Consider the following 23,303-nt stretch of genomic DNA (forward strand, 5'->3'; position numbering starts at 1 on the left):
CTCAGCCTGGAAGGGCCAGCAGGACTGGCATCACAGCCTTCCTCACAGGTTATTAGGTGTAAGGCTGGAAACGAGCATGTCAGTGAGCAGCACAGCAGAGCAGGGGACAACGACAGCCCTTCCAGAATGGGCCAAGTAGTGCTGCCCCTCTGCTCGGGTCAGAGGATGCCTGAGGACACACAGCCTGCCAGGAGAAAGGACACACTGCACGACGCACTCCTGAGCCCGTCTGGCTTCAGGGCCCCCCCACGTCACCATCCTCCAGCTGCTCCAACCTTCAACTGTGCTGCAGGAGTGCCTGGTGCCACATGCAGAACCCAGCGGAGCTGCCAGGACCCCCAGCAGCTTGTATGCATCCTTGGGGGGATGGCAAGTTGGCTCTTTGCTTCCTGTCCAAAAGTTGATCTAAATTCACACCACAGTAGTTTTGGTAGAAAGATAATTAGGAAGTTGGTCAAACATTTCCTAGCGCAGGTTATGCTTACAGCCATACTGAAAAAAAAACAAAGAAATTAATTGTCTCCCACAATAATGCAATGTGCAAAGGTTGGAACCAGCTCCTCTGCTCTGTTGCCCGCTCTGTGACCAGAAGTGCATGTGCTCTCATATCCCAGCAGCACAAACCAAGAGAGGGCAGGACAGCAGCGCAGGGGGCTGCAGAACTGACTTTCCTCTACACTCACTTTCTGAGAATGATTTTCTAAACATAAACTCATCTAAAAAAAAAATGAACAAACACATAAAAACACAAAAGAACAGTGGAAAATGAAAATATCAAAAAACAAATAGAAATCAAGGAAATTTATTTCCATCCACAAAAATACAGCATACAAAACGGTACTGGTCCCAGCCCCGAATGCACTACCAACAGGCCCAGCTGCTGAGCCCTGAGCTGCTCTGCTAATTCATGAGGACCTCCATTTGCACCAGTCTTGCGTTCGTGTCTCCAGATGTTCTGTAAGGGATCATTCCAGCAAACGTTATCAGTGCACGAGCTTGAGATCGCAGCTGCTGCAAGACAGAAACATAAAGAAGTTCAGTATCTAGAAGTGCCACAGCCCAATGCAAGGGGAGGTAGGAATCCTTTATCTTTGACTCTCATTTGTCTGGTCAAGGGAGGACGAATACCTGGAGCTGCAAACTGAGGCTGACCCAATGGCTGAAAGTGTCCAGCACAGGTTACAGAATGGAGTTACCAGCCATTGGAGTTACCAACCAGTTAATGCAAACAGACTGCCTAATTCACAAGGCTGCTTAGAAATCGCACTTTTAGTTTCAGTGATGGTCACCACTTCTCAGCTGTCATTTCCAAATCTGCTCACAGAGGTCGTGTCGCCCACTTCTAACCTGCTGCTTTCCAGAGGACATCGAAATAAGTTGTAGATGAAGACAGCACACCAAACTGTCTGGTTCCCAGTTAAATATTAAGAGGCCAAAACTCTGACTGTGACTGACAGGGCTTAGGAGCAGCGTGAGTTACAGTTCTCTTTGCCTTTATTGTGCAGTAATATTGTGCAGTAATATTGGAGCCAATCTATTTTTAAAAATCAAAGCACCATGCTGAGTTGCAAGCAGCAGCACTTGGGGAAGAAAGAACGGAGGTTTGCAGAGGTTAAGAGCGGCCTGGAGGTCTCGGTGTTCTATTGGCTGTAATTAGTTAATGAATGTGAAAGTCACTTGTGATTTAAAATCACTACAAATAAACGAATTCCATTCCTTTCATGACCTAATTTTGCCACCCAGACAATGCCCTTGGGCAGCCCTGGAGAGCTGCTCACCCAGTGGGGTTGGGGTGCAGGGCACACGGTGCTGCTGTCGTGCCCTGGGTGCCAGCACTGCAGCCTGGGCTTGCTGCAACCTGTACCTGAGATCTGACAGCACTCATCAGGCCAAGAGGGACAGGGCTTTGCTCTCTCATTCCCAAAGCCAATTAGTGTGTGTGTGTAAATATATACGTAATCAAAAGACTCAAAACACAGCCTAGGCAATTTCTCTGTGAAATAAAGAAAATGCATGCAAACCCAGCTCTGACTACAAACCCAACTGTTTCTAAGTACAGCACATTTCATCTTTGAGATGGAATAAGGAAATGTTGTAGCAGAGGGGCTCTGTAGGTATCATTCCTCTCCACATTGGAGTGTCGTCATTTCTTCCCACCTCCAAAACCTCCAGGCTGTTTTCCAGGCAGGGGAAGTGGGCCAACCTAGACTCCTTGCTCTCATATTGTTAGAGGGGATTCCGCAGGGTAAGAAACCAAGGGAACATGCTTTACTTCCTACCCTACCTTCTGTTTTCCCTGTGGCACAATCACACCTCTGAGCACAGGACGCCAGGCTGGAGGTGGCTCTGAGTAGCCTGGTCTGGTGGTTGGCGACCCTGCCCATGGCAGGGGGATTGAAACTACGTGATCCTTATGGTCCTTTTCAACCCAGGCCATTCTATGATTACAGAGGTGGCCGGCCTGTGTCCCCCTGAGTTAAGCACAGCACAAGATGAACCCCGTGCTCTCTGCTTCCCCCGTGTCGCACAGCTGGGAGGTCCCACCACCAGGCCAGCAGCACTGAGAAATGCTACTTTCATTCATATTGAAATGTACAGATGAAAGGCACTTTCACAGATGACAAGCCTGGAATATAGCTGGCCAAGGCCCTGGTCTCATCATCAAAACGGAGCTGAGATTTATTTCCTCACCTGTAAGTCAGGATGAGTGCTTTGGCCTTGGTTTTCAACCACCTGTGGCAGCTCTAAGCCAGTAAGAACTACAAGACCAGAACCCACAACAGCTACACTGAAAACACTTCTGCTTAACAGAGTGCTGACAGGCGACTGCCCACAAACCTGTCTGCATCCCATAAGTGACGTTATAAGAGACCCCTTTTTGTATCTCCCATCAGCAGGTGGGGGAAATGCTTCAGCACCAAGTGTAGCAGTTAAGTCAAACCCACCTTGGTCAGCCATTTAAGCCAGGCAGCCAGACCAAGCATCACAGTGCCCAAAAGCTGTCTGGCTGTGTCTGCCCATGTCACTATGGAAGCCAGCCAAGCAAAGGAATGAAGTGCCTTTCCCAAGAAATAACTTTTGCATGAAAAAGAGGGCACAAATGAAAGAGGTGGAAATTAGGTTTTTGACAATAGCCCAGTTGTTAAGGCAACAACATCAACCTTCCTAGAGACACAGCGCTGCTCACATCTGCTAGCAACTGGAGAGCCCACTAGGAAAGGAGACTGCTTATTTCTTCTGGCTAGGAGGTGGAGGTATATTGTAACATATTTTCAAGACATTTAGAACAATACCCTTTCTTTCTACATGGGTGAAGTTGCAAGAGACTTGTCTCAGGACGAGTAACTGAAAAGGCCCTCCGTTTGAGAGCAAAGACTGGTACAGACATCCAGTTAGAGCCCAATCCTTTGAAAGAGGGGAAAAGGAACTGGGAAAACTTGCTGGACAGTGAGGGTTACATATTATCTTACCGAATCTCTGTCTTCTATTACCCGCTGGGGCCTGGCAGGAGTGGCAGGGCTTGTGCCTTTCATCCGCTTGTACTGGGTGAATAAAATATTCATGGTTGCAAGCAGTACTTCAGATAGATTGTGCCTGATCTGCACAAAGGAGGGAAAAAGAGAAGATGTGTTGCAAAAAGAAGCAGGTAGACAGAATCATTAGCTTTGCTCACTGGCATCAGGAAACCAAGAGAGCTATGACTGATACCCGCCCCAGTAATGGCCATATATGAATGGCTACCCCTACCATGGCAGCACGGTCTTGGGACACACATGTAAAACAGATGCATCTGCATGTTTGAAGCAACAGTACAGATGAAACCTGAAGCACCCAAATACACACAAAACATCCCAGAATATCCAAATATAAACAAATGTCACCTAAAAGAAGGGCTGCCTTCCAGTTAAAACAGTCCACAAGCAGTAATGGACTTCCACTCAGGTGGTAAAAAGCACTCAGAACAGTACAGGTGAAAGGAAATGTAATGGTGAGGAAAAAAATGATGCCATCAGCAGAAGATAAGAAGATAATTTCCCAAGGTTTCCAGCAGCACACTGTACAGCCAAAGGACTGCAGCCTCCCAGAAAGTATGCCTTGCTCACAGTTACCAGTACAGCGTCCATTGCTACACACAAGCAAACCAAAAGAACTGACAGCAAGCTTTTACTTTGCACAGTTGCTCTGTCTTAGGCTGCTGCTGATTTGCATGACACTCTCCAATTCATTTCCCAGATGAGAGTAGCTTGTAGAAGAGCTTCTCTCAATTTAGCGTGATGCACAATAAATCAGATTTGGAGAGCAGAGGCAGTCATCAACATTAGAACCCAGGTGAACAGAGGTGAATCTAACTCAGCAAGTTCAGAACAAATCAGATCTGCAGGCTCCTTCTGCAAAGTGGAGATAAGATTTCTGAGCACAGACTGTAGTGCTCCAAAGAGCAGCACTATGAGCAAAGAGCTGCAAGCCAAGAGTCTACTTGCATGAATGCAAAATAATTCCATCCTATTTCCCTTTAAAGAATAAGAATTATGAGATTATGAGGTTTTAAGATACTTTCAACAAGGGAAAAGCAGTCTGGGAGCTAAAAAACAAGAGGCATTACTTACTTCATCACTGAAATTCCTGAAGGCAGCAACTCTCTCCTCCACGCAATCCTGGCTAAGAGGTACAAGCTTCAGGCGCTCAATGATCTTCAAAAGGAAAAGCACAAATCAGGGCAGATAATCAATGTTCTATATGCTCTATACTATTAAAGTACCCTTTTGAAGTGTTAATGAAACGGTCCCAATCCCATTCAAGAGGAATCATCTCATTGTTACTTATTGGTTTATCTCTCCACTTGGCTCAGTGGGAGAAATCATTCGTTCAAGGACTACAAAATACGTCCAGAAAGATCTCCCTGATTGTTAAACCACAAGAAATACACTTTTCAATTCCTACAGCATTGCAGTACCTTCTAACTCATTAAATGTAAGCTTTATTTTAAGTGACGTTATGAGACATCCTGGGCTTTCAAGGGCATTAGTAAGGCTGCACTTCAAACAGAACTCTTTAAACTTACATCAAAGGCCCTGTCAATGTGACCGGCGTGATACTCATCAAAAAACGTGATTAAGTCTAGCAGAAGGTAGAACGTGGAGTCAATGGATTTCTTTGCACTTATCCCCTGAGCTTTGTACCTGAAAGAAATTATTTTACAATTTTATTGAGCAAAATGGCAACCATGTAGAAGCATGCACTGGCAACTCTTGGAAGCAGAGACATCAAGCACAAGGACAGAAGGCATCTAACAAAAGGACAGCTTCAGCTTTCCTTAACCAAGAGGCAGAATTTCCACAGGTTTTGGCTTTTCTTAAAAATCATTTTATCCACTCTTAATTTTCCATCAAATCCCAAATCTGTTTCCTTTTTAAACGCTTACACTTTTCATATTCATGCATAAAACTGTGACACCGACTGGAGGCAAATGCAGAACAAGCCTGTCTAACACAGTGTTTTACAGCAAACAATTCCCCAGCACAAGTGCCTGCTCCAGGCAAGAAGTTAAGGAAAAGATTGAATGCTGTGTGTTCTCCCTAGTTTACACTTGCCAGGAGGTGACTTAAAGCTTAAACTCAGGCCACAGGTTTGATTTTACCTCACATCTGCTGGGAGTGAAGCTCTCACTAAGTCAAAGTGTCAGCAATCTCTCTGTTTCCAGCCTCCCTCAATGAAGGACCGGCTGAAGGAGGGACTGGCAAATGTCACTTGTCAGAGGAAGAAAGGCACGGGCCTCTGACTGAAATCAATACCTTTTCTCATATCCACCTGCCCAGCCTGGGAACTGCAGGCTTGCTTGGTTTATTTTTATTCATCAGAACATTTCAGGAAATGCAGCAAGACATTTCTCCCAGGCACCTAGATTTTGCCCTAGTAAAACACGAGAATTGTCCACGGCAATCACTGTGACAAGAGGCATCAAAAGAAGATGATTAAACAAGTCCCAAAGCTATTTTGCAATTTCTACCTTTCAGAGCAGCTTATTATTCCGACCTTGTGGCTGCTAATGAATCTTGAGCACTGCCATCTCTCAGGCATGTGCCCCAATTAACACAGTGACACTGCAGATAATATTCCTTTTTGTCTTTTGCACCTCTTTCTTTTTTAAGCACCTCGCTGCACGACCTAAGTAACAGCTTGTAGAAACATAACCCATTTTATTTAGTGCTCCCTATTAGACTGCCTCCCAGCTGGTAAACCTGCAAATCTCTTTTCCTGATCCACCTACAGGAAAAAGCTTCTTGCCACGTTTACCTGGCATGCCACTGAAGGTAACCTTTCTGGCTTCAGCTCTTCAAGCACTGAGAGTAGCACTTCAAGCACTGACCTTTTTTCTGTCTTCCAAGACCAGGTTGGATGGCCTCCTGAGCAGCCTGACCTGGTGGGTGGCACCTAGCCCATGGCACGGGGTTGGAACTGAGTGATCTTCAAGGTCCCTTTAACCTCAGCCATCCTATGATTCTGTAATTCCTGAATACACTGCTGTAGATGCAACAGTCCAGCAGCAGAAACAAAACCAGATGCTAACACCTGCTGAGCTGATGGAGCTGTCAGCTGACCCAGATCAGGTCCTGCCCCGTATCTTACCTCTCAGCAATGGAATGGGCCATGTTCTTCAGCCGCTCCTTGTTGGACTGGGGAGTGCTGATCTGGGGAACGACGGGACTGAGGAGTTTGTTCATCAGCTCTAAGACTTTATCAGGGTTCTGTTGGCGTTAAGGTTATACACACAAAAAAGCAGCATGACAGGACTTTAAAAATCACAGTAAAAGCAGGAAGGTTTTACCCCATGATGCCCAGTGCAATCTCAGAGATTCCTCCCTCCCCCAAACAGTCAGCATCACTTCAGCTGTAAGCATCATAATGCTGTTAGCTCATGTGAAAGAGTGCTGAAAAAAGAATCATGCAACATTTCATTTTTCTCAAAGACACTGGCCACTGCTGTAACCCCCTTTTCTCAAACATATTTCAAAAGGAAATGAGTACTCATTGTAAGCCCAACTGTGGGGTGACCTCACTGCAGTCTTCCAGTACCTAAAGGGAGCCTATAAACAGGAGGGGAGTCAACTCTTGGAAAGGGTAGATAACAGCAGGACAAAGGGAAATGGTTTGAAGTTGAAGGAGTTGGACTAGGTTGGACGTCAGGGGGAAATTCTTTACTCTGAGAGTGGTGAGGTGCTGGAACAGGTTTTTTTACTCTGAGAGTGGTGAGGTGCTGCCCAGGGAGGCTGTGGATGCCCCGTCCATCTCTGGAGGTGTTCAAGGCCAGGTTGGATGGGGCTCTGGGCAGCCTGGGCTGGTTTTAAATGTGGAGGTTGGTGGCCCTACCTGTGGCCAGGGGGGTTGGAGATTCATGATCTTTGAGGTCCCTTTCAAGCTAAGCCATTCTACGATTTTATTTCAGAGCTCAGTTCAGTATCAATTACATTGGAAAAGCACACTCCAGGTAAGTAACATCACTGGCCAGGATAACATCACCTCAGAAGTTGACACTGATCAAGAACCTGGGATGTCTCGGTTCAGAACGAAATGGATAGCAATCTATCCAGGTTAACTCAACTACAAGCAGGCAAAGCCTCTGCTCTAGCAAACTGCAGAAATAGTCTACTGGAATAAAGGAAATCACTAAGATTTCACCTAGTCACAAAGAACACGCTTAAAAAAACCACGGGGAACCAGGTACTTATTTAAGGCAACACACTAGAGATATTTACCTTTGCAAGGTCGTATAGTTTTGCTGCTTCTTCAAACAATCCTTTATTTTCTGCCGCAGAAGCCACTTTGTTAATAATAGGTTTTGTGTCACTATTAAACTTGTCTATCACTCCAGGCTACAGAGACAAGACAAAAAAAAAAAAAAAAAAACCAAAAAAGAGAAATCAGAATGCTTAGCATTCCTCAACGTTCAGGCGAGGCAATGAATATTTTACATGTTGGATTATGATGAGCATTGCCTATACATTTCCATGGGAACACACAAAAGAGCCATGTTAAAAATACAAAGAGCTCTTGAGAGAGAGACTTTCTCTAAAATGGAATCAGCACTGATACATCTGCAGCTCCTAATTCATCCAACATAACCCAGGCAATGGGTCAAATCCAAAACCACTTTAATTTGCTGATGGCATGTATTACAGAGAAGAACACACGGATGACTTCCACGTATAACATGCCAGGGTCTCCAGGGATGTCATGGGTGTGTGCTGGCTTGACAGGTGGCAAGTTAGATTGGACACTGGCAAAAGCCTCTCACAAGAGTTTTAAATGAAACAGTAAACATAAAGAGAATAAAAAAGAGGAAAAGGCAAGGATATCTAGAAAGCACTTTCCTGCAGTTAGAGATGTAAAAAAAAAAATCTACTTGCTTATAGAATCTTCTGCTTTAAAACTAAGACTGCTAAAGTCTGGTTTCATACCAAAGAAACACAAGAATACAGTTACATTAAAAAAAAACTGGTTACATTCAAGCTAGCAGGATTCATCATTAATCTAAAAGCCATCTATCTTGTAAAGAACATGAAAAAGAATTGGTGGAGATTACTGAGTTACCCTGCTCTCCTGTGTGCAGTGCCATTGCTTTGAAACTGACAGAGGGAATTTGCACTTCACTGGAGCTACCCAATGAGATTTGTGTCTATAGTTACAGCCTCTGCCCACAGGGAGACAGCTCGTGCTTCCTGACCTGCATCCTGCAGGATCTAACACTTGAAAAAGCAGCATTTATCCCAACACAGCAATAATTTGGGCTGAAGCAAAACAAAGAAAAGCTCGATAATCTCAGCGCTACCTGGGAACTCACATACAATTTGTAGTTTTTAGTATTAAAGCAACTATCAACTCACCTTTCGACTGCCATCGTTTTCCAGCTTTCCGAGAATCATATCAAACTATATCCATGTAGGTGGCGAGTAGGAAAAAAGGAAACAAAAATAGACCAATTGAACATATTTCACAACATATTTACTAAGTACAAAGATGCAGTCATGGGTGAATGACAAACAACGATCGATGTCAAAATCACAGTTTGTATATAAGTAATGCAGAAAAGGACTCCATTAAGTATCTTAAATGTACCATCACTGGGAGGAAAGTACAAACATACCTCTCTGCTTTCAATTACTAGCTCACTAACACAGCGCAAGAACATATTCTCTCCTTGGCTGTCCTTCTCGTTCCTACAAAAGAAGAGGGAGGAGGAGGGCCCTGTTTACAAGGACTTCCCAGGTAACAGCAATGCAGTAAAACATTTAGAGAGACACACGGGCTCCTACCTGAGAAAATAAAAATACTGCAGAGCTTCTCTTGGATCCGTGGATTCAAATTTACGGGTGTAGAGCATCAAAAGCCGCACGAAGTTCAGACGCCTCATGCCAGGGGGGTCACCAACCTCATGGCTTACTGCAACGTCAGAAGCAATGCTATTGGAGTAACTAATGCCAGGAAATGTTGCACTGATTTTCTTCTCAAATTAGTCAGAATCACAGTCCAGAGCTCTAATGCATATAAAACAGTTTGCAGGACACTGTGCTGGTAAGCATTGCTTGTTTGGCCAGTTACATAGAGCTGCAGTGGTACGTTCAGGACTCAAAATATTCCCTTAATATAAATGTGCAGAACTTACACAGCTGTGCGCTCTGCCCAGAAGATTTCAGGAGCAATTTCAACTCAAACAGGACCAAAGCAACATGAACAGCATGACAACGCAGGCGCTCTGTCCGAAACAGGAAAGCAATCGCAGCTTCAAACTGTGCTGTCAAGAACAATACTTGGAAGTAGAGGAAAGGCTGCTGGTTCACTGCAAAATGGGATTCACCTGAGAAAACAAAAACACACACACTCAGAGCTGGTGAAAACAACTTTGCTCTCAGAGGTCACTGACAGCAAACACCTCTTGTCATGATGCACGTGTATTCATTGCCAACAGAAATAAACACACTAGGCAAAACTGATTACCCAGGCTACTGATGTGTGATTATCTGTAACTGTTTGACTGCAAATACACCCTGAAAGATCACACCACAAAGGCATATTCAGGAAGTGAAAGAGCAGTTACTCAAAAAAGTTCCTGTGCTCTTCTCAGGCATCCACCAACCCTGACTGCAACAGATTCTCTAATGGCCACAGCTTTCATCTACACTTATATGTATGCCAAGTGCTCCAAATAACATCATAAACCTGGATTTTCCTACTCACCAGTATTAGCTTATTATGTTTACTTTTCTTCTCAGTTGCATCTGGGCATAAGTCATGATGCAAACTACAAAGCTGTAGAGAATCAGTTTCTGCATATGTGTTTGATGGTCTAACTGACCTAATTTTGATCAACTGAAAGATGATGGACAACAATACTCTCTTGGGCCATAGATGTACCTAAAACTTCCCAAAATGTAGCCAACTGTGACTTGGGCACTCTGCAAATTACCAACGATAATTTAAGGGAAACAACGAATATAAGAGAAAAGCTTGTCCCTCATTAGGACATGCTTTTCTATTCCATATTCAAAAACTTGAAAGCCTCACTAGAAAGACCTCAAAATACATATGGTGAGTGAAAACAATCCATCACATATATGGATATAGTCCAAATAACATTAATATTGTTCGTCTATGAAAAGTCACTCCCTGGACTGCTGAGAACACATGGAATTCATCCACCATGACTTGCTACAGGCTTGATGTGGAGCCCAGGCTTTGTGTAATAACAACTGGAAAGTGCCCTCCACAGCAAAGCGGAATCCCAGCAGCACCTCTTTTTGTGGCTTCTTACCATAGTCCTCCAGCAGCTGCTTCTGGAACTGTGATAATGTCAATCGGTCTTGTGAAGAGCTGGCACCATCGTCATCAAAACACACTTGGTTCAGCTAAAAACATGTTAGGAAAAAAACCAACATATTTCAACTTGCCTTTGCACAAGCAATGTGCTCAGAAGATACTCATTCCATATGAAGTCATGTTAAGATCTGACCAACTAACAAACTACAACTCACAATGGTAGGTTCACCCACTGCTAGAAAGCAAAGATGTCCAAAGCAGAGGCAGCAGAAATACATGCAGGACTCAATGATCCTTTTGCATCTGTATATGCCATCAAATTTGAATACCGGGACTCAGAACACCTGCTAGGTGATGAATATAATTAAGACTTATTTATTTTTTGACCAGTCTTAAATATACCATTTTATTCCCTCTGTTTGACAGGTACTGACCAGCACCTATCAAGCATCTGAAGCTGTAAAAACTGTCTGCTGGAGACAGTGACTTCTTCCTGCCAACTGACACCAACATTTGAGCCTTAATCCATCCAGAAAGAAAAATGCACAAAGGATTCTTACTGTAGCAAACTAAAACTTCTAGTAAAACCAGCTGACAAAGATCACTGCAAAGTAAAGAATATGACCCTGCCACAAAAGGCATGTCCCCAGACTCACACCTGATAGGACACAGGGTTAAGAGGAGCCCAGGAACCCATTTCCCAGCCCTTCACAATCTGCAAGGTCAATCATGTGCATGGCTGTAAAGTACAGCTGCACTGCTGCAGAACACTGGCCCTAGCAGTAGGGAGGTTAGCAGAGCTGAGATGTGATACCATTCAGACTTGTTCTTAAAGCAAACAAACCCAAACAAGCCCAACAATCCCAACACCCACACTCACTTTCAGCCAAAGATAATCTTCTGTCTTATCAGCAACTTCACTCTGGTTATCTGTAATGTCACAACGGCCAATAATGCAATAAACAGCCCTCTTGTATGGGTCAGTGTTGTTTCTCAGAGCCCGTCTGTAATGGAGACGAAGCTTATTTTCTGTGGCAGTGGATAACCTAAGGGAAAATAATGAAGGAAAAACGTCAGGGATTCAGGAACAGATACGAAACCATCATCATATGAGCAAACAGAAATCAACATACAGTGGTGCATATCCACAGCAAAGGCATACCTGGAGATGCTTCTTGCATTATTATCATCGCATGTTAATTTAAAAGAATAATTAAAACTATGAGGATCATCTTCAAATGCCCAATGCTGCAGGAAAGGTCAGAGGATAACCTCTTTTGGAGGGTGCTAATATCATGGTAGGTGAGATACTGCATGACACTCTGCAATGTCATTATTTCAGAGAGCACAGTGCCTTTGGAACTCTTTGGGTTAATATATACCACTCAAACAAGCAGCCTGTTGTGCCAGGAAGCCCTTTATGAGAGAGACTTCAGCTGTTAAGTACCGTTATATTGTTCTTTGCCATGCTATTTTCTGTATCCTCTCATAGAGGATTTTACAGAATTGAATCAATAAAGTGCTCTCTAGACTACGATGTCTGTCAGATCTGTAGGCAGAGTACATTTTCATAGCCGTAACAAAACCAAAATAAATCAATTATAGTGCATCTCATGAAAGCGTCTGTGATGAAAACAACGACACTGCCTTCACTGATGTTGCTCAGACATATGGTGAGCACTCCCAGACGCTCACTAGGAACCACATGAATTTATACACCAAGGTCAGTGCCACTCAGTGAAGGCCTTTTTTTCCCCCCCTCAGTTATTCTTTGAGATGTACAAACCGGTATGTTCGTGCCCACATTTCCTTACCTGAAAACCCCAAATGCATTCAAAACACCACAGGATTAAGAACTCTCTACACACAAGTGAAAGTGTCAGAGGCTGAGGACAGACCACAGCTCAAGTCCTCGTACCCCGCTGGGCGGCCTGATTTCCCCACTCCAATCAGTGCCTCAGAGCACTGCCACCCCCTGAATGCAGTGCAGACACTGCCTTTGGGTACACGTGAACTGTAAGTGCCACAGGGCATCGCTGCTCAGCAATAGATCACACTCACTGCAGGGCAGTAGGACTAAATGACCTTTAAAAGTCCCTTCCAACTCAAATGGTTCTACAATTCTATGTGTTTATTTGAAATGCTTTGCAAGTGGAAAGATAAATGAGATAACATAAAATGCCACAGCAGAGTTCGGAGCGCATCTTAAGATGCATTAACTCAACAGCTTGCAACCAAATGAGTATTTTGGCCAGCGGACTCTGCCAAGTAATGGAAAAGCTGCAAGAGGAGAACACGCAGAAGATGGACTTGAGTGTGAGTGCTGGTAAAGACCTGAAACAAATGCTACTTGCTTTTATTTTGTAGCATTCTTATGACAACAGGTATAAGAGGAAGTTCTCCCCAAAGGAAATTCAACTAAAAAAAAGCAATAGGGGACACGGGATGCATGACAGCAGACTAATCCTGACCTACAGAACACAGGACCCTACCACTGTACAAGGCAAATCCAATGGTAACAAAAACAAAGAAATCCCAAAGCTACAGCACACTATTAGTTTTGAAACGTACACTCTGCATTATTTTCAAATAATTCTCTGTCTGTGGAGACTTCCAGACTTCAAAGACAAAAAGTAAAATACATAAACTTCTTACATGGAATTTAGCTGACTAACATTTGTATTTCCTACCTATCACCAGCAGAAGAAATGTCTGTATTTCTACCAAGGCACAGACAATTTCACCAGTCCTACAGCAATTTCTACCCTTCATATATCTTGCCTGGTTCCCAGTTACCTTCTGTCTTTGCTGTTCATGTATTCCTGAAACCAGGTTTTAAACTCTCCCAGCTGGTGCTGTGCCCGTTTCACCACGTGCATGGCTGCAGTCAGATCTCCGCAGCGCATGCAGTAGTAAATCAGCGCCCAGACGGGATGGCCTTCCACCTCACCATCCTGAAAATGTAAGATAAATAATTTACATGTAACAACAACAGCAGCATTTTTTAATTATTTTTCTTTATGATTTGCCCTTACATCCAAGCACCTATTTCAGTAAAAATTCTGTTTGAGGTATGGAAATCAGAGATCAGGAGTATTAAGCTCTGTGGTAGCTGTGCACACTCCAACAGCCAAGGATGAGATTTGCTTCTGCTTGCCCACATTTCAGTTTGCTAGGCAGTCTGGCAATCCCATTGAGATACCCTACCCACTCAGGAAGGGCATTTGGATCAGGCCACTGAGGTGCTCATAACATCTGTACTAAGATGAAGGTACCAGACTAATTGTGTATATCAGCACGTGAGCAAAGGACAGCTAGACTCAATTACGTTCTTTCTAATGTTCTGTATGTATTATTTCATTTAACTTTTACTCTTTTAACCCAGCCTGCTTGTTTGCCCCCTTGACTTTGTACCTGTGTAGCTTCTACTCTGTTAAGATGAATGCAATTTTATTTAGATACCTAAGTAGAAAGCTTGGGTCACAATTCAGGCTATTTCATTACGTATTTTGTCATCAGCAACTGAAGAAAAAAAAAAAGGAAAAAGCAAAGCAAGGAGAGTGTGTTTCTTCTTCTCTTAAACATCACGATGTAGACTAACACCTGCTCATTCCTCTTTAAGACGACTACCAGAAGTGACCACAATTCCTAGGACCTAGAATTCTCACATTACTGAGCACACCCATAATTTGGGACTAGCTCTGATCACAGTGAAACTGATTTCATGCGTCTTCCATTTTCCTAATGGAAATTCTAGCAAAGGAGTGTGCTGCCTTAAAGCCACTCAAACAGAAGACCACCAGAGGCAGTACCTGGCTGTGCTGGAGCACAGGGATTTGTGACTTTAGCTCGGTCAGTGAATGTGAGGACATACCTGGAGACCAGGGACAGGTGCAGGCAGCTTGATGTTCAAGTAACTGCGGACCAGTTGATAGGTGCCTGGAACTCCTCCCAGCTGAGCCTGGTGCAGGTTCCCAAAGACTGTCAGAAAGGTGTAATTTTTGTAACTGAAAAGCAAAACAAAGATGTGAACCAACTGAAATCCACTTGCTACAAAAGCATCCAGCAACTTTCAGACCCACCAGAATTAGCAGTTTAATAAAAGCAAACTACCTTGATGTTCAAACATTATCATTACAAGAAAAAGAGGCAAAAACTCATCAATTAACGAAGATACTTGTAATTCAACGGTCTTGAGAGAAACCATATTTGGAGTCCGTGGCAGACTGCTCCAAGTTTAGCTCCTTATTATGAGGTTCCTCTCAGTAGATTCTCATAACAACACGTTAAACTCAATTATCTTGTGTGCAACAGCCTTTCCAAACTACTGCTTTAACTCCCAGTGCTGTCACAAAAGAACACAAACACAGCAGATGTGTTTCTCCTCCTCCCTGCTCTGCAGATAGATGCAAACCTTAGGGCCATGGACTTCTCAGAAGGAAATCACTGAGAAGAAGAACTTAAGAGGGAAACACCTGGTAAAAGCAGCTTTGAAAAGACCTTCTAGAAGAAGTCAAAGCTTTCAGTCAATGCAGGTCAATTCATCCATCTTTAGAAGCAGAAACCTCAAATGTCTGTATGCTGACAGAATACACATGTAAGTTGCAGCAATTCAATTGAAGCTGATTTCTTTTTCCTCTGCTGTGCATGGCAGACTGGTGCATGTTCCTACTCTGGCCCCTACCTACAGACCACAAGACTGTTAGGCTAAAAAAAGCTACGCTGAACATGAGCAAGCATCAGCATACCTTGACAACTCATACTAAGGCTGAGCTCCTCAGGGTTTAACATCACACCTGCTTCAAAGCAACTGATGCAAGAACAGCTGTGAGTAGTTACATATCCTCCCTTGGCATGCATGGAGCTGCAGAGGCTTCCAAATGCCCCAGTATTAGGAGTCTGCTTTGCAAGTCATCCAATTCCCACTTGGAAATACAAAGCTATGAAGCACACAGGTTTAAAAAAAGATCAAGTTTGAAGGGCCTGATTTCTACTCCAAGGTGGGCTCAGGGAGAGGGCCAATAGCTAGGGGCAAAGGGGCTGTGCCAGGAGGTGGAAACATCTCTCCCCAGAGTGCCATATCAGTGCTCAGATGGCAGAACTGTCTGTAACAAATGCCCACGCACTACACTGCAGCTATTGTTTGCTTCTGAACCATCCTGCTAACATCACGTTGGCAGCTCTTCAATGAGAGACTGTGCTGTTCAGGACTGTGGGCACATGCACAGGGAACAGCTGTTACTGCCAGCCAGGAGATTCAGCCTTGGGCTCTCTACAGCCTTTCTGCCTGCTTCACAGCCTGCAACTCTGCAAACAGTTTCCTCATCAAGGAGCTTAGGTCCCAGCATTTGCTGATACAGCCAGTAAGCCATTTTCCAGAGTCTGAAAATCATTGCTAAGTGTCTCAACTTCAGCTTCTTGGAATTTTACTAAAAAACCTTCCATGGAGAAATGGCACCATCAGAACCCGACTCACAGCACTGGATTCCAGCCCAGTGCTGCCCTCATTTCCAGCCAGCACTAGCTCCCAACAGGTAATCAGCATTCATAACAGGAGTATGGAAAAGCAGATTTTTTTTTTTGTAGAGGGGAAAATAAGTCTCTTTCCACGTGAAAAATCTTCACGTATCACTGTAGCAGATATAAAATATTTAAAGACAACACAGAAGAAGAATAAAAGATCTTTTTGTCTTCTAAACAACCTCCCAATGGATTCAAGGCCTTTTTTGTTAAAACAGTTTTTAACTACAACAGTTTTATACTCAAGTGGCTGCTCTAAGCCCCTTAGAAGGGAAAAAGACAGACGCCTCTTGTGAACAGCATGAAGCAAGCAACTTGCTAAAATGCCTGTGTGTGCTATGAAGTCGCTGTGGCTCGCTAATGGGGAAATTTATCAGGCTGTGTTATCCAAAGCATTCAGCTTACCTTTGTTCGAGGTAGCGCAGCGCCTGCCTCACAAACTCCATACGCACCTCCAGGTTGGTCCGGACGTTCAGGACGTCACTAGCAGAAACCAGGCGAACGCTGGTCATTTGTTTCACCATGGCCCACATCTCAGAGATGTTCTGTGAAGAAGTCCATGCAACAGCAATTAGTAGAGAGGTGAAGAAGCAGCCCTGTTTTGAGCTATGCGGTGTTTTGATGCTTAAGCAAAGAAAAAAGGGATGGACATAACTTCAGCCAGTTTAGGTTTGTGATGAAGACACTGCATGCAACGTAAGCCCCTCCATCCTGCAGAATACAGACTTCTCTGCATAATGCTTGTGTCAGGAGGTGGCTCTAAATACTTTACCTGCAGTTGTCACCCAGTACCAACAGTGGTTTCCCAAACTAGGCTGGGGATGTGGTGCTCAGACTCCTCCCCATTTCTGGCTCATATATCCCACTCTAAAAAATACCACAGCATCAGCTTTCCATAAAGATAATTGTTCTGGTTGTCATTGGAAAGTTGTGCGATCAGCTGTGATGAGAAATTTCTAAAGGACTTAGAGACTCAGTTACAGAAAGAGGCTGAAAACCATCCAGGTTTGCTCATTCATAAGGACAAGATCTATCTACAGGAGTAGAATATCCCTGCTGAAATGGCAAAATGCTGCGGAGTAACAGCACTGTTAGCTTCAGCAAGGGCAGGTGTTTGATCTCAGAGCTTCAAAGCAGCAAGAATACTGAAACTCGCCCTGGTGTCCCTAGCAAAGTGTCAGAGCTGCTCAAAGCAAGGATACACATCTGTAATTCTGATCTGATCCAAGCATTTGCCACTCAGCTTCCGCACAGCTTTCTGCTCTCCCTTGTCTGCAAAGTCCTTTCATGACTTGGCCATCCTGCAGTACTGCCCTCCAAGCATTTCTCAAAGATAGCCAAGTTCACACATTTGTTTTATGGGGTGGATCAAGGCAGCACAATTAAAGGAATGAGGAAAGAAAAGGAAAAGCAGACAGATCATTCCTTTAAAGTCAAGCTTACAGACTTTGGCTGGCTTTATGCTTTGCTGTAGGAGCCTGCTTCAGCTCTAGCAGCAGCTGATTGAACACCCTTTGCCTACGGTTGTATGCACTCAAAGGACAGCAGGAGGCCACACTCTGAAAACAGAACTCCATAGAACCCATTTAAAATGGAAAGCTTTGTTTTTTTTATTCCCCTGACAGTTCATCAATCACGACAGGACTCCACAGCAAAATCAAGTTCTTCTCTTCCTCATTTTGTTGAGATATTCACCATGACCAAACTCATCACAGGTGGGCACTGCTGTGCTAGAGAAGATTGCAGTCCTGGCTCTGTTTGCTGCAGAGCCATGCAACATTTTGGAGGGGGCAGTATCAGTACTTTTCCACCAATTTCAGCAGGCTGTTACTCACAGCTGAAAACAGATTAAACACGTTTCTTTAAGTTAACTTATCAGCAGTACCTTATCATCCAGTTCTGCAACAGCAGCACAAAGGTCCACCAGGTTAGGCTGCAGATGCCTGTTCACTATCTTCTCATTATAAATATAAATCTAAAACATATTGAAAATAAGCAAGTTTAACAAAATCTCTTACTCTTCTTCCCCCTCCCCAGACACAGCAGCAGAATCTAAACCAGGCTGCAAGAAGAGTGTCCCCAGCAAGTCCCTTCTGCCCCCTCCCTCCTTCGCTGCTTGTCGTTTGTGCAGAAGAGGAAGGGCCAACTGCACAGACCTCCACGCTGCTCTGAAGCCCCAGGCCTGCCTGAAGGCCAGCAGCAACCCACCACAGGGCTTCTGCGCAACAAAGCACTGCACTGAATGCCACGTTAGTGTAATTGCAGCTAATTGCTGGAAGACAAAGATTCAGAGGAGACCTGACAAGTGAATGGCAGTGATAATCCCCTCTGCCACAGCTTCCTGCCTGCTGGTACAGGAGAAGCAGAACTTTACTGTTGTATTGCAGAAGTAGTCAGGCAACTGTAACATGGGGAAACGAGAATAGAAAATTTGCTTCTAAACATACACTCCTGTCCTTCTAATGTAAATCTTTGTCTAATTTTGTCTACTTCTGCTATTGTTTATTCTACTGTCAGACCTTCCAGCTCCCTTTGGCAATAACCAATCCCAAACCTGAAAAGGCACTGTTGTCATACTTTAAGTATACTTCAATGTTTCCAGCATGCAAACAAGATGCTGAACTTAGGACTGTGAACAGAACCTAGCATCAGTGAAATCACACGGTTTTCACTGTGTTCCTGTGATACAGTTTGAGCTGTTTGTGAAGAATAAATTTCAGCACAATTAAAACATGTATCCTGGCTGCTGATGAACTGTCTGACAGAATGAAATCCTAGGTCTCTTAGCTCCCTGCTGGAACCTATAGCAGCCCCATCCAGGCATAGCTCTGAAGCCCAGATGTTCTTGTACTTAAGCAGGGGGCCAAGAAGAGCTTGGCTTGGGCTGCTTCTCCAAGGGGCTTGCTGGGGGCACACAGCAACACTGGAATTGCACTGCTAGCAGAACCCTGACCACCGATGTCACACTTCCATGGCACACTACCAGCACCCTGCACACAGCTGGTAATGCTACAGCACACCTACAGGGGGGAGACTGCGACTCCACGGCCACCCCAGTGCTGGCACTGCTGAAAGGCTGAGCTTCCTATGCTGTCAAAGCATCCGGCAGCAATGCTGACAGCCTGAAAGCATGGATGTAATTATACCACATGAAGACCCTTAATGCAGGATTACGGTAGAGAGGGAACAAATTAACGCACTAATAATAACCACTAAATCAAATGTACACTTTATCAGCACCACTGTGCACCTTATTTTGTGATTCACTTCCTCAAACGGCTGCCATAACTGAAGGCAGACAGAACAACAGATGCACAAGCTGCTATCTGGCTCAGCACAGCCCGAGCCAAGGCACACAGTGACGGCAGTTGTGTGCAGATCAGGCAGTGCTCTGCCTGCATGCTCTTGCATGCTCCAATTTCAAAAAAATCAAGTCCTTCGTCTCAACTAACAAAAGTAACAGCTTAATTACGTAAAGGTTTATCAGCTTCCCCTGCAAGTTTCATCAGGAGCCCAATGCCACCAGACATCAGCTGACAGCTGAGGCTCTGCAGCCCCTCATCCGTGATCCTGCTAAAAGGGGATGCAACGTGACAACTGTCAGGATTAAGACTTCAGCATGTCTTCCCCTGCACGCAGGCATCAGAAAGCTGATCTTCCACATGTGTGAACAAAGGAAATGTGAACCCTTCATTTACATAACATTACACTTTGTCACAAACCCTAAGAAACACTATTTGAAAGGTTAAAAGTTCCCATTTCCTATACAAACCAAAATGACTTCTGCAGTCACACGTGTTGTTCCAGATCTCCTCCGGACACAGATACTGCTGGGGACAGATCAGTATGTCCCCAGAAACATCACACCAACCTTCTGTACGTTCTGACTGCACTTCAATCCGGGGCAGCCATCCCCACGCTGCACCTTCCACACCATTTGGACACCCAGTGCTCACAGACATTTCCTCCCCCCCGCCCCCAGCACACCCACCTGACGGGCGTACGCCATCTCCACACTGTCCAGAGAGCTGCGGCCTGGAGGGCCCGACTCACTGACGTAGCTGGGCTGTGGAACAGCAAGCAGAAAGGTTGTCACACATTTGGTTATTTTTCCTTCCCCAGTTCAGTCAAACTTGTTGGTCTGCACCTTCCATGCTCGCCTTCTGAGCATTTTAGAAAGGATAAGGTGCTTGACCACAGTGTGCTTAACCACTTATCTACTCCCAAAGGAAGGCAAAGAAAAACAAAACACAAACAACCCATGTTCCTGACAACGGAGCAGGTTTTGAAGCTTTCTATGGAGTAGAAAGCATACCCTAAAGCCCAGAAGATAATACTGCCATAATATTCCAATGTCACACCAAGCTACACCTGTAAACGTTCCCACAAGTCACACGTGTGGTTTTTGTACAGCACCACTACACACAAACATTCACTGCCGGAGGTAGGGAGGAGAACTCTCATGTGTGCAGTGCTCTCTGATGTTTCCAGCCACCTCCATGTGTAATTATTCTAGTATTTCTACTAGATCTCTACTGCCCTATATGTCGGCCTGACCCTACCCGTAGGGAAGTGTGCTGCCTCCCTGGGGCACGGGTCGGGGACATTTCAAGGAAACTTCCTGGACTGATTTGCCCTTCTGATTATTACCCCTTATTGATAATTCAGGCTGGCAGAGATGAAATTGCTGAGAAAAGCCTCAGGTCTATCAAGAAAGACTTCAGGGGACTGGGGCGGGTAGTTGATGGGGCTGGCGTGCAGGTGGTTTTCTCTTCTATACCTTCAGTGACAGGAAAGGGTACTGAGAGGATCCAAAAAACCCACCTCATAAATAAATGGCTCAGAGGTTGGTGCAAACACAGGAATTTTGGTTTTTTTGACCACTGGGCAATTTACTCAGCACCTAGCATGATGGCTGCAGATGGAAGTAGCCTGTCTCTGAGGGGAAAGAGGATCTTGGCTGAGGAACTGGAGGGACTCATTGAAAGGTCTTTAAACTAGGTATGAAGGGGGAAGGGGACAAAACGAGGGCCGCTGGGGTTGAGCGGGTACCATGTCCAGGTATGGAGCCCCCAGTACAAGAAAGACAGAGAGCTGTTGGAGAGAGTCCAGAGGAGGGCCACGAAGATGATCAGGGGGCTGGAGCACTTCCCCTACAAAGACAGGCTGAGGGAACTGGGCTCGTTCAGCCTGGAGAAGAGAAGGCTGTGGGATGACCTCATTGCAGCCTTTCAGTACCTAAAGGGAACCTATAAACAAGAAGGGAGTAAACATTTTGAAAGGGTAGATAACAGCAGGACAAGGGGGAACGGTTTTAAGTTGAAAGAGGGAAGATTTAGTTTGGATGTTAGGGGGAAGTTCTTTACCAGGAGAGTGAGGAGGCATTGGAACAGGCTGCCGAGAGAGGTTGTAGATGCCCCGTCCCTGGAGGTGTTCAAGGCCAGGTTGGATGAGGCCTTGGGCAACCTGGTCTAGTAAATGGGGAGGTTGGTGGCCCTGCCTGGCAGGGGGGTTGGAGATTCATGATCCTTGAGGTCCCTTCCAACCCGGGCCATTCTGTGATTCTGTGATTTCAGGTCTAGGTTTTGAAAAATAAAGTGCAATCATTTTAAAGACAGATCCCTTTGAGGTGAACACTCATTTAATATCTCCTTTAATATCAGCTGCTGCTCAGGTAGCAGTAGAACCACGACTGTCTGAAAATAAAAGCAATCCAAGCTTAGTACAGAAGTATCATATTCATTTTTAAGCCAGCTGAAATAGCTAGGGCGAGGGAAGAGGAATAGACAAGCTTTTAGGAAAACAAGCCAGCACTCAGGGCTGAGAGCAAAGCTGGCTGTGGCTAGCTGCTGCCAACAGTGCACCCTACCAGCACCACAGCTTCACTTGCCTTATGCCAGCAACCTGGGACTTCAACACCTCAGCATACAGATATGATCACTGCCAGGTACTGCCTGAGGACATGTCCTAGTGCTTCCTGGAAGAGCTCTGCTCAATAAAACTGACTCACTTCCCATAAAAAAAAAACCAGCATAATGACTAAATGCAGCAGTAAAACTGCTGTTTGCAGCCTTATGGCGTCACGCTGTGGCAGGGAGAACCAACACTCCCCAGTGACCTGGCTGACATGGATTTCAGGAGAAGGACCAGTGCTTCCTCATGACCTGGCTAGCCCAGACTTCAGGAGATCTGAGAAAGCTGAGAAAGGGGAGCCTGCCTCATGACATTAACAATTTCTTGTTTCAAACAGGTTGAGTTACAGGTACAGCCTTCAAAAGCAGACATCTTTCTGGTCTGCATCCCAGCCTTGAAAAGAAATAACACAAACCTATGAACTTGCTCTGTGCAGTGATGCACCTGGGAAGCACTGAGAGATTGCTTTCATGTGGTAACTGCTATTTTCTATTAGGTACCACTGCCTTTACACTCCTGAGTATGTGCTCCTGCAAACTGCCACAACCCAGAGTTCTGGAGAGGCAAATTTTATCAGTTTAACAGTTAATGACAAATGAAGTCTCATGGCTGTGAAAGTTGTTCTGAGCTAGCTGGACATTTATGTGTGAAGGTAAGAGTAATGACCCCTGCTCATGAATTGGAAGAGATGCATGCTATTTGTGCTTTTGTGTTGTTGACCACAAAAAAATTCTTTTTCTTTTTGTCTCTGAAAAGAGATAAGTGAAGGCATCAGAGATGAACACGGGACAACCTTTAATTTGCCAGACTTCATTTATCGCTGCATTCATTTCTTAGTAGCAGCACAACGCAAACCACATCCATCAGACAATAAAACCAGATGCATTTAGACTTTAGGCAGCATAACCAAAATGTCTTACAAAAAAAAATAAATCCCACTTTCCTTTTGTAGCTAAACTTCTACTAAAAATACTCCTCAGAGTCACTCCTAGCAGGACCAATACGGAGAAGTACTTGCACCTTAATGCCAACTCATCTGACACAAATTCCTTTAAGCC

The 23,303-nt window shown here is 44.6% G+C and overlaps 1 protein-coding gene across 5 annotated transcripts in view; it reads right to left on the reverse strand.

Annotated features, from left to right (window-relative positions):
• Positions 1 to 786: 786 nt before the first annotated feature.
• NUP93 (nucleoporin 93) overlaps positions 787 to 23,303 on the reverse strand; it is a 70,811-nt gene continuing 48,294 nt past the window's right edge. For all 5 annotated transcript variants that reach the window (NM_001012526.3, XM_040707045.2, XM_015279139.4 and 2 more), the window contains 17 exons: positions 20,324 to 20,398; positions 18,218 to 18,307; positions 16,738 to 16,877; positions 14,687 to 14,819; positions 13,609 to 13,766; positions 11,693 to 11,858; positions 10,808 to 10,901; positions 9,662 to 9,853; positions 9,312 to 9,438; positions 9,143 to 9,215; positions 8,883 to 8,927; positions 7,755 to 7,871; positions 6,628 to 6,746; positions 5,063 to 5,180; positions 4,608 to 4,691; positions 3,471 to 3,599; positions 787 to 1,011 (listed from right to left, as the gene is read on the reverse strand). In NM_001012526.3, coding sequence (NP_001012544.2) covers positions 901 to 1,011; positions 3,471 to 3,599; positions 4,608 to 4,691; positions 5,063 to 5,180; positions 6,628 to 6,746; positions 7,755 to 7,871; positions 8,883 to 8,927; positions 9,143 to 9,215; positions 9,312 to 9,438; positions 9,662 to 9,853; positions 10,808 to 10,901; positions 11,693 to 11,858; positions 13,609 to 13,766; positions 14,687 to 14,819; positions 16,738 to 16,877; positions 18,218 to 18,307; positions 20,324 to 20,398 — 1,971 coding nt within the window. In that variant the 3' untranslated portion in view covers positions 787 to 900. The remainder of the gene's footprint in view (positions 1,012 to 3,470; positions 3,600 to 4,607; positions 4,692 to 5,062; positions 5,181 to 6,627; positions 6,747 to 7,754; positions 7,872 to 8,882; positions 8,928 to 9,142; positions 9,216 to 9,311; positions 9,439 to 9,661; positions 9,854 to 10,807; positions 10,902 to 11,692; positions 11,859 to 13,608; positions 13,767 to 14,686; positions 14,820 to 16,737; positions 16,878 to 18,217; positions 18,308 to 20,323; positions 20,399 to 23,303) is intronic.

Source organism: Gallus gallus, chromosome 11, assembly GCF_016699485.2.
Source record: "Gallus gallus isolate bGalGal1 chromosome 11, bGalGal1.mat.broiler.GRCg7b, whole genome shotgun sequence".
Lineage (NCBI taxonomy): Eukaryota > Metazoa > Chordata > Aves > Galliformes > Phasianidae > Gallus > Gallus gallus.